Consider the following 14,832-nt stretch of genomic DNA (forward strand, 5'->3'; position numbering starts at 1 on the left):
CCGCACTATAATGGTACAGATTTGTTAAACAAATTGTCCCGGTCCTGGTAGTCCCATAACGGGGAGTGTTTAAAATATTCGCTGAGGGCGAGAACTTCGCCTTGCCTCACGTCACTTCTCCTCCCTCAGCGCAAATATTCATGAGCTGAATGTCCTGCGTCCCCTTGCGTGATGACGTAGCGCGACAAATGCGGATCCCGATTGCTGCAGCCGCTTGTCAGTGTGACGAAGATTGGCACCCAGGTAAGCTGTCACTCAAACTCGTCTTTTTCCGTTCCCTATCAATCAAACAATCCGAGCAACACACAAAAATGCCCGGGGCTGAGTGAAAGAGAGCATACGCTGTTAGGGGCTCATGGGAGTTGCATGGGACAGTCGAGACAATCTTGCCCTGTAAATCTGTTGAAGTAAAAAAAATGTCGGCTTTTTAATAGACAGGAGGTTTCATTCTAGCAAGGGCGAGCGCAGTGAAGGCCCGTGTTTAGCAGCTCTCAGTCAGGCCAGATGAGCGCGAGACAACTGTCTCCGGCCTACATTCATAGCTTATAGTGGGTTTTTAAGCTAACAACGATTAGATGGCACCTTAACGGCTTTTAAACTGCGTTCACATCGAGGACAGCGTTCATGTGCAAGAAACGCGAGGCATTAGAATTAGCGTTGGCGGTGTTGCTGTTTGGCGCTCGCTGCACGCGCCTTGTCTGCTGCTATAGCGACTCGCTCCCAGTGTTTGCTAGCGTGCTAATGCACGAGCTAACGGCTCTGTTCGTTTGTTACAGGGAGAAACATGGCGTTTTCTACTTTAGCACCCGCTGCTTCGTTTTGTAACGAGCCCGAATAATGTTAACGTTTCTGCTACAATGACCAGTGTTTTCTTGTTCTTCAAAGTTTGGTAGATAAACCAACAGACCACCGCGGACTCACTGTGATTTGTCTGTTTAATAAATCAACAACGCTTTAGCTAGACTTGTTTATACACGAAACCCTCACATTTATTCTGGTTAAGATTGATTTACATGGCCGTGCCAATATATGAATTGAGCATAATTTTGCACGGCATTGTGCTGGGTAATGAATAGCATGTATGTATATTGATAAAGGGATTCCTTGAAAACACAACACAAGTCGCCAACGGAATGTCTCGAGACGTAAAATAAATAAAGTATTCATGTCCACCAGAGCAGATGTGCTAGTGGGTGTGTGAATGTTTGTTTTAAAGCATGAAAATGGCGCTCTACAGCAGGGGGTTTCAATCTTTTAATAGATGCTACCAAATATGATCATTCTTCATGTGCGTGACCCCCATCCTAAAATTTTAAATGCACCTACTGTATATGTTTTCATATGTAAAGAAAGACCCTGTTAATACTGCGAAAAATTCATAGAAATGTATGGAAAATGTTTTAATGCGTTATATTTTCAGTATTGTAGCTACTGTTTGATGTAATATCTATTTAAATGTATTTTAATATTTTTTTAATTATTTAGAACCATTTTTATTATTATAGTATTATGTACAGTTTTGGGGAAAGTTACTTTTAAAAGTAATGCATTATAAGTGTGTGTTACTCTGTAACTAATTGCATTACTTAGTTACTTTTTATGGAAAGTAATGCATTACATTACTTTTGCGTACTTTTTCTCACCTGAGCTAGGATTTTAAAACCTTTTAGCTTTGCTGCCATTCATTCAGCAGTGCATAAGAATTGGACACAGGAGAAGACCGCTCAATATTTTTACTTAAGCAATAAAAAAATGTGTTGATGTTTATCAAAAGACATTTTTGAATTGGTTACAATTATCCATCATGTTTACACAGTGCACACAACACCTCTTAAGGCCCTGAGATACTCACGGCAAAGTTCTTTTTCGTTCTTCGCTTTGGGGTATAAAAAAGATGCCGCCCATACTTCATCGTTTATGTGCTGCACGCTTTGCTTTCAATAACAAAAATACCAAAAATTACATCAGTGAGAAAATGGTAGTTAAGAAATCATCTGATCATAGCGATATGGATATGTTTGCACAAGCTCTGCAAATCCGCACTTCAGTAAAGTCACGCTTATTTATACAACACTTTATAATGGATAGTTAAAAGCAGTGTGTTCATGTTTTTACTTGCGGATGTCCAACCTTGAGTGTCTGGACAGAAGTGTTTAAAGGGTTACTTCAGCGATTTTGCATTAAGCTTTGTATCAGTAGAAACCCGGTAGTATATTCGAATGATCATACTTTCCCCCCTCATGTCCCTCTGAGACGAGAGAATTATGCATTTTATTTCTGGAAAAAAATCCTCAGATGACGCAAATATCGTCTTTTTTTTGTCATCGGATGATTTTTTTGGCCAGAGGCTAGAGACAGAGGCTAGAGCCAGTAGAAGGAGCTGTTCCGCACGTTATCAACCTGCCCATAGGGGTGGGATCTCACTCACAGAATGTAATTGCGCACGGCTGCTCGGCTCGGGCATTCATAACGGAGCAAAGTGAGTGTTGCAACTTTTCAATGAATTCCTATGAAAGTTTAGCCTCCATATGTGATCTGAAAACACGCCAGACTGGACATGCATCGTGAATGACTGCCACGCTTACTTCAGCTCTGCTCAGCTCTTCTGGTGATGAATGAAATCTGACTCCTGCTGCGTTTGTCCTGTGACTTTCGTTCGGCTCACTCACACTTTATTGAAAAGACACGTTCAGTTTTTAATTGTAGGTTTATTCTCTAATGGAACGAAATTATTTTATTACTATGAAAATCAAAACGACGTCGGTGGGAGCGGTCACCAGTAGCCGTGACTTGGGAGTGGCCTTGTTAAAGGGTAACTAAACCCCTGCTCAGAGCTTAACTCCACCCACTGGAAATTTTCAAAAAATGCTGGAAAAGTGGGCAGAGCCCGGCGGACACAGGGGACGAGCCGAGGGCGGGGCTGAGCGGAGGGCGTGCACCTGAGACCCGCAGTGACGGATTGATTGACAGCTGTCTGACTAGCGAGTCGCAAAGATGGAGAATGACTGGAGTGACGCCAGCTTTGCAACAGAGCGGTCGGAGCCTTATCAATGCGAGCCGCTGCTCAAACTGCGTTAACTCCCGATGCAGACGATGCTAGTGAAGCAGCCGCGCAAGAGCACTGATCTAATCTATCTGCGTCCGCGGCAACCACTTGCGTGTCAGGGTTTGAAAGCGTGTCTCATGTATGAAAATTATCTGTACACATGACGGGCGGCAATAATATCGCAAGAAAAGCCTGACGTGTACTGACAACTGCATTATTTAACCGTATTTTCTTCAATACAATGTTAAAGCAAGTGTCAAGTGAGTTTCATTCATAATGTTTACTTCATGCAATATGACAGTTCATACTGGAGTGAAGCCGTTCTCATCATGAGATTGGGGAAAACATTTCTGAGGGCGCGGTGAGCTCGTGCTAGGGGCGCGGATTGTGAGCCGTTGGAGGTACCATCCTACGTCACGATGTACCACAACGTCCAATAGGAAAATTCAACTGCAGTAGCCACCGTTCAACCTTAAGAGGGCAGCACTTTGGCGGTTTTACACCATATTTTATAGAATTAAAACACTTTATACTCAAATGTCAAAAAATTTACTCGAATCAATGAACAGCATTAATAAAGCCCCAGTATTACAGATCATTAACTAAAAAAAGTTGGTTTAGGGTTTAGTTACCCTTTAAGCAGCGAAGCAAGTGCATTCTGGGAGTTGTTGTCTTTCATCCACATGAGACAAAAATACATTTTCTGTCTTTTCTCAGTCTAGAAGGCACCAAATTCAAAAATAATTTCACATTTCTACTACATAAATCACCCAGTTTAAATACACATTCATCTTCCCAGCGCTGAAGTACCCTTTTAACTAGAAGAATTTGACAAAGAAGATGGAGCCTCAGAGCCACACCCACCTATGTTATCGCCATGGACCAATGGGAGTTCAAAGGGGTCTTTTCCTGAAAGTTCGCTTTGGCAAGATGTTTCAAATTCCCAAAAAAAACTTGTCCCGATTTTGTTCAAAATGACATCACACCAGTAAATGGTGTTACTTCTTTGAAAAGGTGACTTGTTGTAAATGTAAAAGTAATGTTACTTTACCCATTACTTGAAAAGAGTAATGTAAATATGTAATTCTCTTTACTTGTAATGCGTTCCCCCCAACACTGATTATTTGTACATCTTTTTACACCTGTTTTTTAACTTTTCCATAGGTCCCCTAGCTTCCCCTTGTGGCCCCCATGCTCTATACAGTACAAAACATTGACTTTCAATATCAACACATTCAGGCTTCCCTTTGTAAGTTTCCGTTATGCATTCTCCTTTAAATGAGCTCCATATAATAAGAAAGGAGAAAAACCTTGGCCATATGTTTAAATGAACCAGTATCAGTTGATTACGATCAAAAATGGTTTACACATTCATTAACTACTATAATGTCGTTTGTGTCTAGAACCTTTTTTTTTAAAAAAAAAGGTTGCCTGTGGTTACTTTCAGGTCCTTCCCTGCTGCCCGCCCGTATAATGCCCCAGTGTTGGCAGTGGCCACTTTGAATATGATGGCTGCCCAGTCTGTGTCCATAGACAAATATCAAGAGGGAGATCAGCAGGTAGACGTGATTCAAGTGTCTAACTAATGTTCCATCCCTTTTTTTTCTTCTTTTTTTTTGAGAACTGCTAAATGCTTGATAGTTTTTTTTACATTTTGACAGTATTTATTTACACTCTTTCTACAGCATACAGGAATAATCACAGCCCATTTTCTTTTCCCCCTTTATTTTTACATAATATAGTGTTGACTAAATTTGTCAGGTTCAACCATCCAACCCAAAAAATATTTGATTTATACATTTGTATACAATTTTTATTCAATATATACAATTTTATACATTTAATATTTAGTTACTTTTTTTTTTTTTTTTTTTTCAAAAAAGAAAAAAAAACAAAGGGGTCTGGTTTCACAGAAAGGGCTTGGATGAAGCCAGGATTAGGCCTTAGTTAAATTAGGACATTTAAGTAGCTTTTACAAACAGTCCTTAGGGGGGGGGGGGGGGGGGGGGGGGGCATTACTGGTGTGCATCTTGAGACAAAACAATGGCCCTGACATATTTTAAGATCTGTCAGTTTAGTCTGACTAGCTTAAGCCTTGTCTGTGAAACCAGTGGATGAGGTTTTAAACTGTGTAAAACTCGTAAACCTCATATAAAATTAATAGAAATTTAAATGTTTAGTTTGACCTCCTGAGGTTGACATTGACAATCAACATTTTAATTTGATTTTAAATTTCTTGCTAGAAAGTAACAAAATCACGCAAATCAGGGTTTTAAATTTTACAAAAATGTTAAGCCTCATATAAAATTATTAAAACTATTATATAATACTTAATTTGACTTCTTAAAGCTGACAATCAACATTTTAAATACATTTTCTATTTAAACATTTCATTGCGGTCTGTCATTTTCAGTCAAGTTTAACTGTTAACGTGTACATCTTAAAGCATTATAAAGTCATTAAGCTACAAAGGCTAAAATACAACTGTCAAGACAACAGTTAGAGACCTAGTATATGAAATGAAATCATTATTTTGTTTTCCCCTGGATTAGATGCAGGTAATGGAGCAGTCGGAGAGTGACCTTGAAAAGGGCTTTGCCAATGGAAACAGCGGAAGCTCCAGCAGCCCTGTATCCTCTGAACCCCAAACACAAATGGATCTCGACAAAGCCTGTATATATAGGTGACGTGATTGTCCGAATTTACACAAATCTTGTATATTCTATAAATACACACTACCCTTAAAAATATATATTTTTAAAGAAATACTAGTCAGCAAGGACACATTCATTTTGGTCAAAACTGACAGTAAAGACATTAATAATGTTACAAAAGATTTCAAATAAATGCTGTTATTTTGAACTTTCTATTTGTCTAAGAATCCTGAAAAATGTATCACGGGTTCCACAAAAATATTAAGCATTTGTAACATGGATAATAAAAAACGTTTCTTCAGCAAATCAGATATCAGAATGATTTCTGAAGGATCATTTGACCCTGAAGACTAGAGTAATGATGCTTAGACTTAGAATACTATTTCACTATATTGCAGTTTTTACAATATTTGTGATAAAAAAATGCAGCTTTGGTGGGCATACGATTTCTTTCAAACACATAAAAAATCTTGCCGACCCCAAACTTTTGAACGGTAGTGTTGTTTCCCACTCAAATGTGTGCTGGATCTTTGAGTACCACCATGATCCGTGTCGTCTCTTACACATGATTCTTCTCCACCACAGGCATCCCCTTTTCCCTCTCTTGGCTCTGCTGTTTGAGAAGTGTGAGCAGTCGACTCAGGGCTCTGACTGTGTGACATCTGCCAGTTTTGATGTTGACATTGAGAACTTTGTCCGCAGTCAGGAGAAAGAGGGCAAAGCCTTCTTTAGTGAAGACCCTGACGTCGACAACTTGGTAAGAGACAGATGGTGTCAAAATAGCTAATATTACTGTATATACCGTACCTTATAGCTTTGATCTCAACTTCAAACACTGACAAGCATTTCTTTGCTATCAGATGGTCAAAGCCATCCAGGTGTTGAGGATTCATCTGTTAGAGCTTGAGAAAGTTAGTGACCTGTGCAAGGACTTCTGCAGCCGTTACATTTCCTGCCTCAAGACCAAGATGAACAGTGAGACCCTACTGAGTGGAGAACCAGGCAGCCCATACTCTCCAGTCCATGACCAGGTAAAGGCCTTTCCCCTCTTATTTTAGACTCTCACACTCAAAGCAAGTACGTTAAGGAGATTTTTTGTTTCTGTTGTTTTATTAATGTATTTATTATTTTGCAGTTGGTCAACTCTTTCTCCGGTGCCCTCAGCCCACAGGGCATTGTGGTGCCCTCACCAGGTCTTCAACAAGGCAATGTTACAGTGACAGCAGTCAATCCATCACAAGTCGTCCCAGGTACATAGTTCATCTGTTACAAACTTCAGTAAGAAAGCCACTTTTTCACTGTCTCAGACAAAAAACATTCCAGAAGTAATTATTTTCTTATGGAGAACAGTACGGGAGCTGCATGGTGTTAATATCATATGCATATGAAGCTTTTACAGATCCGTTTCCATCCAGTAAGTCGAAGAGAAAAAAATTATCACTTACTGATAAACTGGAGAAGCCACTGTATATAGTAAATTAAAGAGATCGCAGATAAACGTGCGAACGCTACAATAAACGTGTTATCTTGCGTTCGGAGGCGGATGCTGTTGTTTGGGAACGCAGTCATGTAAGACTCTGGGAGAGACTTGTATTGAAACACTTTGACCAACTTTGCTCCGGTATTTCAGAACAAACAAAACAGTATTTCAGATGCTGTGCAACAAGATTGGTCCACTGGTTAGTCCAGTTATCCCGTCCCGCAATGTTTTTTTGATGCGCTTTGAGGAACTGATTTGGTAAATGCGTTTCCATCAGAGTTTGTTTGCATGTTTTCTTATCGGATAAAAATTCAAAGAAACGTATCTGACTCAAACGAGCGCATGCGTTTTGGTGACTTTATATTAGGGTTCAGTTCTCACTATAAACTAACTATTAACTACGACTTTTGCCTCAATAAACTCCTAATTTCTGTTTATTAGTAGTCAGTAAAGTAGTTGTTAAGTTTAGGTATTGGTAGGATTAAGAGATGTAGATAATATGGTCATGTAGAATAAGGCTAGTAGTTATAAGGCTAATAGTTAGTTTCTCCCTAATAGTTAGAGGTTTTATGTTTGTTGTTTTGGCCTTGCCCCCTCTTGAAGCCTTGAAATCCTCCCACATTTGGAAAATAAAAGACCTTGATTTTTACATTGAGTTGTTTTTCATGAATTTTCATTTTTGGGTGAACTATCCCATTAAGTTCAAAACCTTAACATAATACAAACATGAATAAGACAGAAATTTGCTACATTTCTACCACATTGAATTATATTCCAAATCTAGAAAAATGTTATACTATCAAAACAATTAGATGTAGCTCAACACCTACATGGGTGTTAGTCTTTCAATTTCATTACTATCTATGCAAAAGGGGAAAACTTGGGAATAAGTTTGTTCTGTAATGTAAACGTATATAAAATATTACATTTGATTAGACCTAGAAAACCTAAGGTTTTTCTTTCAGATGTATTGGTGGTCATTTGTTTTGTGTTGTGTTGATATATTCATAGATCATAAGTGGAGGGTGACGGCTGCTTCACAACCAATTTTTAAATAATGTCTCCCACCAGGGGGCGAAATGTGACAATCGTATGTAAATGTCAGAGATGGTGGAAATGTGGCTTTAGAGTTGAAAAATTAGATTGTTTGATAGTCATCTTGTGGCATTTTTATATATTTAGATGTTTTAGTAAAAACATGCCTGTTTTTTCATGTTTTGTTGCATTTAAACAATTACACATTTATTATTGGTACATACATTACACTGTGTTGATGAAATATGCCTTCATTATTTATAACTACATTTTTACTAGATTTTGAGGCTTGCATGTGAACGTTTTGAATCTAATAGGCATCAGTGGCTATTTGTTTGGAATGATGGTTCCTCTGATTGAAAATAAACTCTCCTTTTTGTGCAGGTAATACAGTATATCAGCCAGTGACTGTAGTTACACCACAGGGACAAGTGGTGACGCAAGCCATCTCGCCTGGAACAATACATATCCAGAATTCACAGGTTTGCATTACACTCTAGCTGTGGTCATTTACACACAGATCACAGGCAGATTCACTGATCATTTACTGCTTGTACTTACTGTAGTTCCAACTTCAGCTCAATCAGGACTTGAGTTTTTTCGGGGGAGACGACAACTCGCCTAAAAACAAGCGTGGCGTTCTCCCCAAACAGGCTACCAACGTCATGCGCTCCTGGCTGTTCCAGCACATTGCGGTTAGTAGGCAAATCAATGTTTAAAGTCGACCCATTTTTCTTTACCTTCTATACATTTTTAAACACTCCACTGTTCAATTTCTTTATCTAGCACCCCTATCCCACTGAAGAAGAGAAAAAGCAAATTGCAATTCAAACAAACCTGACTTTACTCCAAGTCAACAATTGGTAAGTTAATCCAGCAACCACACAAAGTAGACCTAGCTGGTTGATTTGTCTACACAGTATCAACAACAGTTGCAGGGCCATGTGCACCCTCTGCAAGATAAGAAAAAAGCATGACCCTCTGCCCCACTCTGCTTCCCACTAATCTTATTTTTGATGCTTTTTTATCCAATCATTATTGCTGCATTGTTATATACGTATATGAATTTGAAGGCCTTCTAAATAATATACATAAAAAAAGCATTCATTTTTAGCCTACTGATTTCTTGATTATCAAAATCATGTGACAGTCCTATTTTAAAGTTCCTAGTCTTATAATTTTCACACTCCTTTATGTATTAAATGCACAATGTTTACATTTAGTTTTCAAATGCTGTGCATTTATGTATTTCCTTAAATATTTAGATATCCTTTTTTCCCCTCTTTTTTTCCTTGCCTGATCTGCCATCTTAAGCAGATGCATTAAACGCATTAAAGTCCTTAACACAACAAGGAAGTAGCATAAGAAATGCGAAATAATTTATATTGTGAACAGTATACCAAAATAAATACAATTTAAATTCAAAATTAATTTATTTATATCACTTACACGCATCAAAACTAAAATGTGTCTGTTACATAAAGTAAACCTTTAAAGTCAAGTGATTCCCTTGTTGTTTATGAGCTGTTCCGTACGTCACACCTTTAATACGCTTGAAATACAGCATGTAAAATTAAAATCACTTGTAAAATCATTAATTATAATTTGCTACAGATTTGCTTTCCACACACTTATCTCTATATAGGTTCAGTGCACGCGTGTAACATTACCGAACGGTTTCCGGGTGCAATCTTTAACAGTTCACAGTTGGCTTGTTTGAAGCGCGGAACACACTTCAATCCAAGTTCCCACACGAACATATTAAGTAGTCAGTCCATTTTATTACGAGATTCAAACGATAAATGCCGTTTTGACGCTCTATATATGGCGTGACTGGTCACTTCATGATCACAGTTCAAGCTGACGCGCACGCGTGTGAAGGCGATCGATCATCTCCTACTAAAGAATAAACATGAATGAAGGTATGCTGAGGATACATTACAACTTACTGTCATGTATATATGTGGTGTAATCGTTAAATCAGTGTTTCAACGACGTCAATATAACTGCTTGTAAACTAAACCATGTCACGTTAGCATCACATTTACCTCAGGCAGTCATTCAATGTCCACAGAATTTTATTCACTAGAGAAATCAACTCTTTCACTAAATATAAGCTCTATATTAGCCTATATATTCATTATATTTTACTTAACCTGTTAGTGATGTCTTTATTATTTCATGCATGTTAAATAAACCATGAAAATGACAGACAGTGTGTATAAATTATTATATTTCAACAACGAATTGGAGAAAAAAACTATTTTTTTAATTAGATTTAGAAGTTAATGCAAAAACTGCCTTATGTGAAGTTTACATGTTTGCATACAATGTGTTATTTGAGTGTTGATTATTATACCTAAAAATAAATAGCAACTGAGTTTAGGCTAATAGTTTGGGCTCTATTTTGTAGTAAGTAAGGGCTCCATATATAATTTACAGCAATATCTTCTATAAACTTTTAGATATAATTTAATTAATTCAAGGACAGACACTTTTTTTTTTTCTTTAGTAAACCACTGTTAAATCTAAAAAGCAATTTTGTAAAACTGCTGTACCGAACTTGTACCGAACCGTGATTTCAAAACTGAGGTACGTACCGAACCGTCATTTTTGTGTAACACCTCTACTGTCAGTCTTTTATTTTCTGTCATGCGTCACATCCTTGAGTTCCAGGTGTTTCCATGTTGTTAAGTCACGCTCAGAAATGTCATTTGCAACTCCCCCCCCCCCCCCCCGCCCCCCCGCGACATTGTCCTCCTTTTTTATTCTGAGGAGGTTGCAGGTCTGTTTATAGTAAAAAAGGTCACATCTCAATCTTCTCATTCATAGCAGCAACATCTCAAATTTATATTACTTGTAGTAGTAATTTAATACTAGTAGGGATGTGCGGGTAAACAACCGCAATGGCGCTGAGTAGCACCGGCGGTGGTCGGTCAAAACCCTTTTTTGTATGTGAATGCTGGAATAAATTTGGGTAGTCGAATACAATTCGAATATTAAAAAAATGAATATAATCGAATGTTAAAACTACTATTCGAATGGGTTTAAAAAACAATAAAAAATTTAATTTGTTGACTATCTTTAGCGAAGATCTCAACGGATCTCGAGAAGCGATACAGTCACAACAAAGACGCATTCATGCTGCTTAATACCGCTAGCTACCTCGACCCGCGTTTCCATCGGCTAATTCATTTGGAACGAGACCAGCAGCAGGAGGTACGTGAGAAAGTAAAAGCGGAGCTGATAGCGATTGCGGAGGAAAGCTATGAGGAGGGAGCTGCCATGGCAAAGGGGAAAAGGAGAAAACCGCTCTCAGTATTGGGCGATCTTTTTGGGAATGTTTATCTCCAAGGCGCAGACGCATGGGGTGGTAAGCCTACCTTGGACATTGGCAATATGTTGCAACAAGAAATACTGATCTATGAGAGTGAGACCCCGCTACCCACCGACGGCGATCCACTGTCATGGTGGAAGACATCAGGGTCTAATGGTGCGTTCACACCGGAGAACCGAATGATGCGATTCGCGCAAGTGATTTACATGTTAAGTCAATGCAGAGACGCGAATAGGCATTTCTCTGGTGTGAACGCCACATAAGTACTCTCACATTGCCCAGCTGGCACAACGCTACTTGAGCATCCCAGGCACCTCGGTTAGAGCAGAAAGGGTTTTCTCCACGGCGAGGATTATAGTAAATAATAAACGCTCTGCACTAGATCCAGAAAACGTAGATCCCTTGTGTTTTTGGCCAACAACCTTTAGGACCAAATATTGCCCATGTTGATTATTATAATAGCCTGGCCTATAGCCTAATGTTAGTGTCACTGTTACGCAAGCAGCGCACTTTGGTTTTATTTCTTTAATGCTAATTTGTTTGGATAAGTTTGTATTTTCGATATAATTCGAATATTAAAAAAAACTAATGAATGAAATTCGAATATGATAATGGAGGAAGATTGACAGCCCTAGTGAATATTATGACACGAGTGAAGCACAAAGCTTTATTTACAAAATAAATAATAGGTTTGCAGTTAAATGTTACATCGCAGCCATGGAAACATATGGATTCATGCCAAACGAGAGAGCTTTGTTTGTGAGGTGAGCCAAATTTAAGCTTTGCCAAATCGATTTTTTTTTTTCTTTTCTTTTTTCGTCCCAACCCGTTTTGTTGTTGATTTGTGTATCAATCAGAGTTTCCCACTTGTAAATACGACTTCGCTCTGTGTAGGGATGGGTATCGTTAAGGTTTTAACGGTATTACTACTCTTACCGATACTGCTTATCGATCCGGTACTTTAACGGTATTCTTATCGGTTCTTTTTTATATATATATTTTTTTTTTTTTAAAAACTAATTAAGAACAAAAGTAAAATATCTATAGCAAAAGAAACCGCAATGTTTGAACAAAACAAATATAAAACATCTATTGGTAAATGGACCAGAGTGCAGCCATTTTTTGTTTTATATGCATAAGATACAATATAAGAACAATGAAACAAAGTGCAAACAAATGTTAAATAAATACACAATAAAACAAAGACACAAATTAACAAAATCAACAGTATTTTAATTTCAGGAAGGTCTATTAACATTAAGTAATACGGCCTACAAAGAAATCTAATAAAGCAGCGGTTTTCAATAGGTGAGGCGCGCCTCCCCTGGTGGGCGCCAAAGAGCCACAGGGGAGGCGCGACGTGAAGAAAAAATAAAAATAAACCATGTACTCGCGTCGCGGTATACTGGGTAAAAGCTACGCGGGATACTTGCGTCGTGGTACAAACGAGTTGACTGATTACTGACAAGTAGTAATGCTGACAGATTAAGCAATGGCTCCTTCTGGCTCAACGTGTGCACAGGTGCTCGATAGGCCTACTCGAAAACTGAAGGATTTTATGAATGGCACCTGTTTTCAACGCAAACACTCTACGCAGAAAGAGTGTTTCTTGAACTTAGAAAAAACTGCAATACAATTATTTTTTTAAGGGGTAGGCTATGTTTATTTTTTCAATCATTTTAAAATTAATTGGAGAATTAACTTGAATGTGCCTAATAGCCTATGTGTTGTAGCCATTAAATAAGCGCATTTAGTTTCATATGTTAAAATATGTTATTTTTTTCCATCTATATGTTGATTATGAAAAGTGAACACCATGAGTAAAATAGGATGCATCGGGGACATGGAGTGGGTCAGACATTATTGACCACTTCATTAAGTTTCGTTTTGTAGAAAGACTTTCTTTAGTTTAAAGTGAATTTCGTTTTGTATAAATTGTATCTTAATTTTAATAAATGTTTATTCAACAAATTGCCTGGATTTAATAAATAAGAAGCAAATATAGCCGCGATCAATTGCATTGCACGCGTGAACTGGAGCGCATCATACATTCATATCTCATATCTCTTTAATTTTTTATTATAAATTAATCGAAACTCAGTTTATGCCTCATAGACATGAAAAATATTTAAGAAAGCTTTACATTTCTTTGAACGAAACTATTCAAAACGAACAGAAATAGGCTAGCTAACGTTACTCAATGTAATCCATGATGTGCATTTCTCTCTGTAGGCTAGGCGTGTTCAATACGGAGATGGCGATCTTCAACTTAATTTTTGCAGCTGACACAGACAGAAAAGACTAGTGTAGGCCTACTAATACAAATCAATGCACGAAATCAAACTTTTTTATTTTAAATTTTTATTTTATTCAGCTCGAAAGTGGACTTGAAGCAGAGACTGGCAGAAATGCCGATCACGCGTTTCTGGTTGTCTGTGGAGAGCGAGTTCCCTCAGATGTCCACTGAGGCTATGCAAGTCCTAATCCCCTTCACCTCCACTTACTTGTGTGAGTGTGGGTTTTCCGCACTGACCTATTAAAAATAAATACAGATCAAGGCTGCAGGTGGAGGACGACTTGCGTTTATTTCGCTTATTGCAGTGCAGCCCCGCATCGAACACCTCTGCGCGTCAAAAGCGCGTCCTCATTGTTCCCACTGATATGGGCGGCTATTTAAAGTTCAAAATTTAAATTCAAATGATGTGAATGACACGTGCAAATGACGTGAATGGTGCATTTTGTTTATTGTTTAAATCTGAATGTATGATTTTAAATAATTTTAGCCACATACAAACCTTGTATGTGGCTGAAAAAAAAATTGTAATGCAAATCTTTTTGATCTGATAACATGCCTTCAATGCAGTTGACTGTTATGTGTTATGCGCTCCGTGAACAAAAAGCGTTGTCGTTCATTGATCAGAGAACTGTCCATTGTGCTGATTTTGTTCGAGACGATGTGCATTAAAATGTGCGCTTAAAGAGATAGTTCACTTTAAAATGAAAATTCTGTCATCACATACTCACCCTCAATTTGTTTCAAGCCGGTATGAATTTCTTTCTTCTGCTAAACACAAAGCAAGATATTTTGAAGAATGTCAGTAACCAAACAGTTAACTGGTCCCATTGACCTCCATAGTATATATATTTTTTCTTACTATGGAAGTCAATGGGACCAGTTAACTGTTTGGTTACTGACATTCTTCAAAATATCTTGCTTTGTGTGCAGCAGAAGAAATTCATACAGGCTTGAAACAAATTGAGGGTGAGTATATGATGACAG

At 38.0% G+C, this 14,832-nt stretch overlaps 1 protein-coding gene across 4 annotated transcripts in view; it reads left to right on the forward strand.

Moving 5' to 3' along the window:
- Positions 1–131: 131 nt before the first annotated feature.
- The window catches only part of pknox1.1 (pbx/knotted 1 homeobox 1.1), a 21,726-nt gene continuing 7,025 nt past the window's right edge, over positions 132–14,832 (forward strand). Inside the window, exons 1-10 of one of the 4 annotated variants that reach the window (XM_079821087.1) lie at positions 193–243; positions 4,211–4,295; positions 4,450–4,605; positions 5,599–5,729; positions 6,286–6,457; positions 6,561–6,731; positions 6,836–6,950; positions 8,600–8,697; positions 8,782–8,910; positions 9,002–9,078. In XM_079821087.1, the coding sequence (XP_079677213.1) occupies positions 4,552–4,605; positions 5,599–5,729; positions 6,286–6,457; positions 6,561–6,731; positions 6,836–6,950; positions 8,600–8,697; positions 8,782–8,910; positions 9,002–9,078 (947 nt within the window). In that variant the 5' untranslated portion in view covers positions 193–243; positions 4,211–4,295; positions 4,450–4,551. Of the gene's footprint in view, positions 244–4,210; positions 4,296–4,449; positions 4,606–5,598; positions 5,730–6,285; positions 6,458–6,560; positions 6,732–6,835; positions 6,951–8,599; positions 8,698–8,781; positions 8,911–9,001; positions 9,079–14,832 lie in introns of all 4 variants that reach the window. The other 3 variants (XM_079821085.1, XM_079821086.1, XM_079821088.1) reach the window with 3 other exon arrangements.

The sequence above is a fragment of the Gobio gobio genome (genome assembly GCF_949357685.1).
Source record: "Gobio gobio genome assembly, chromosome: 7".
Classification (NCBI taxonomy): Eukaryota; Metazoa; Chordata; class Actinopteri; order Cypriniformes; family Gobionidae; genus Gobio; species Gobio gobio.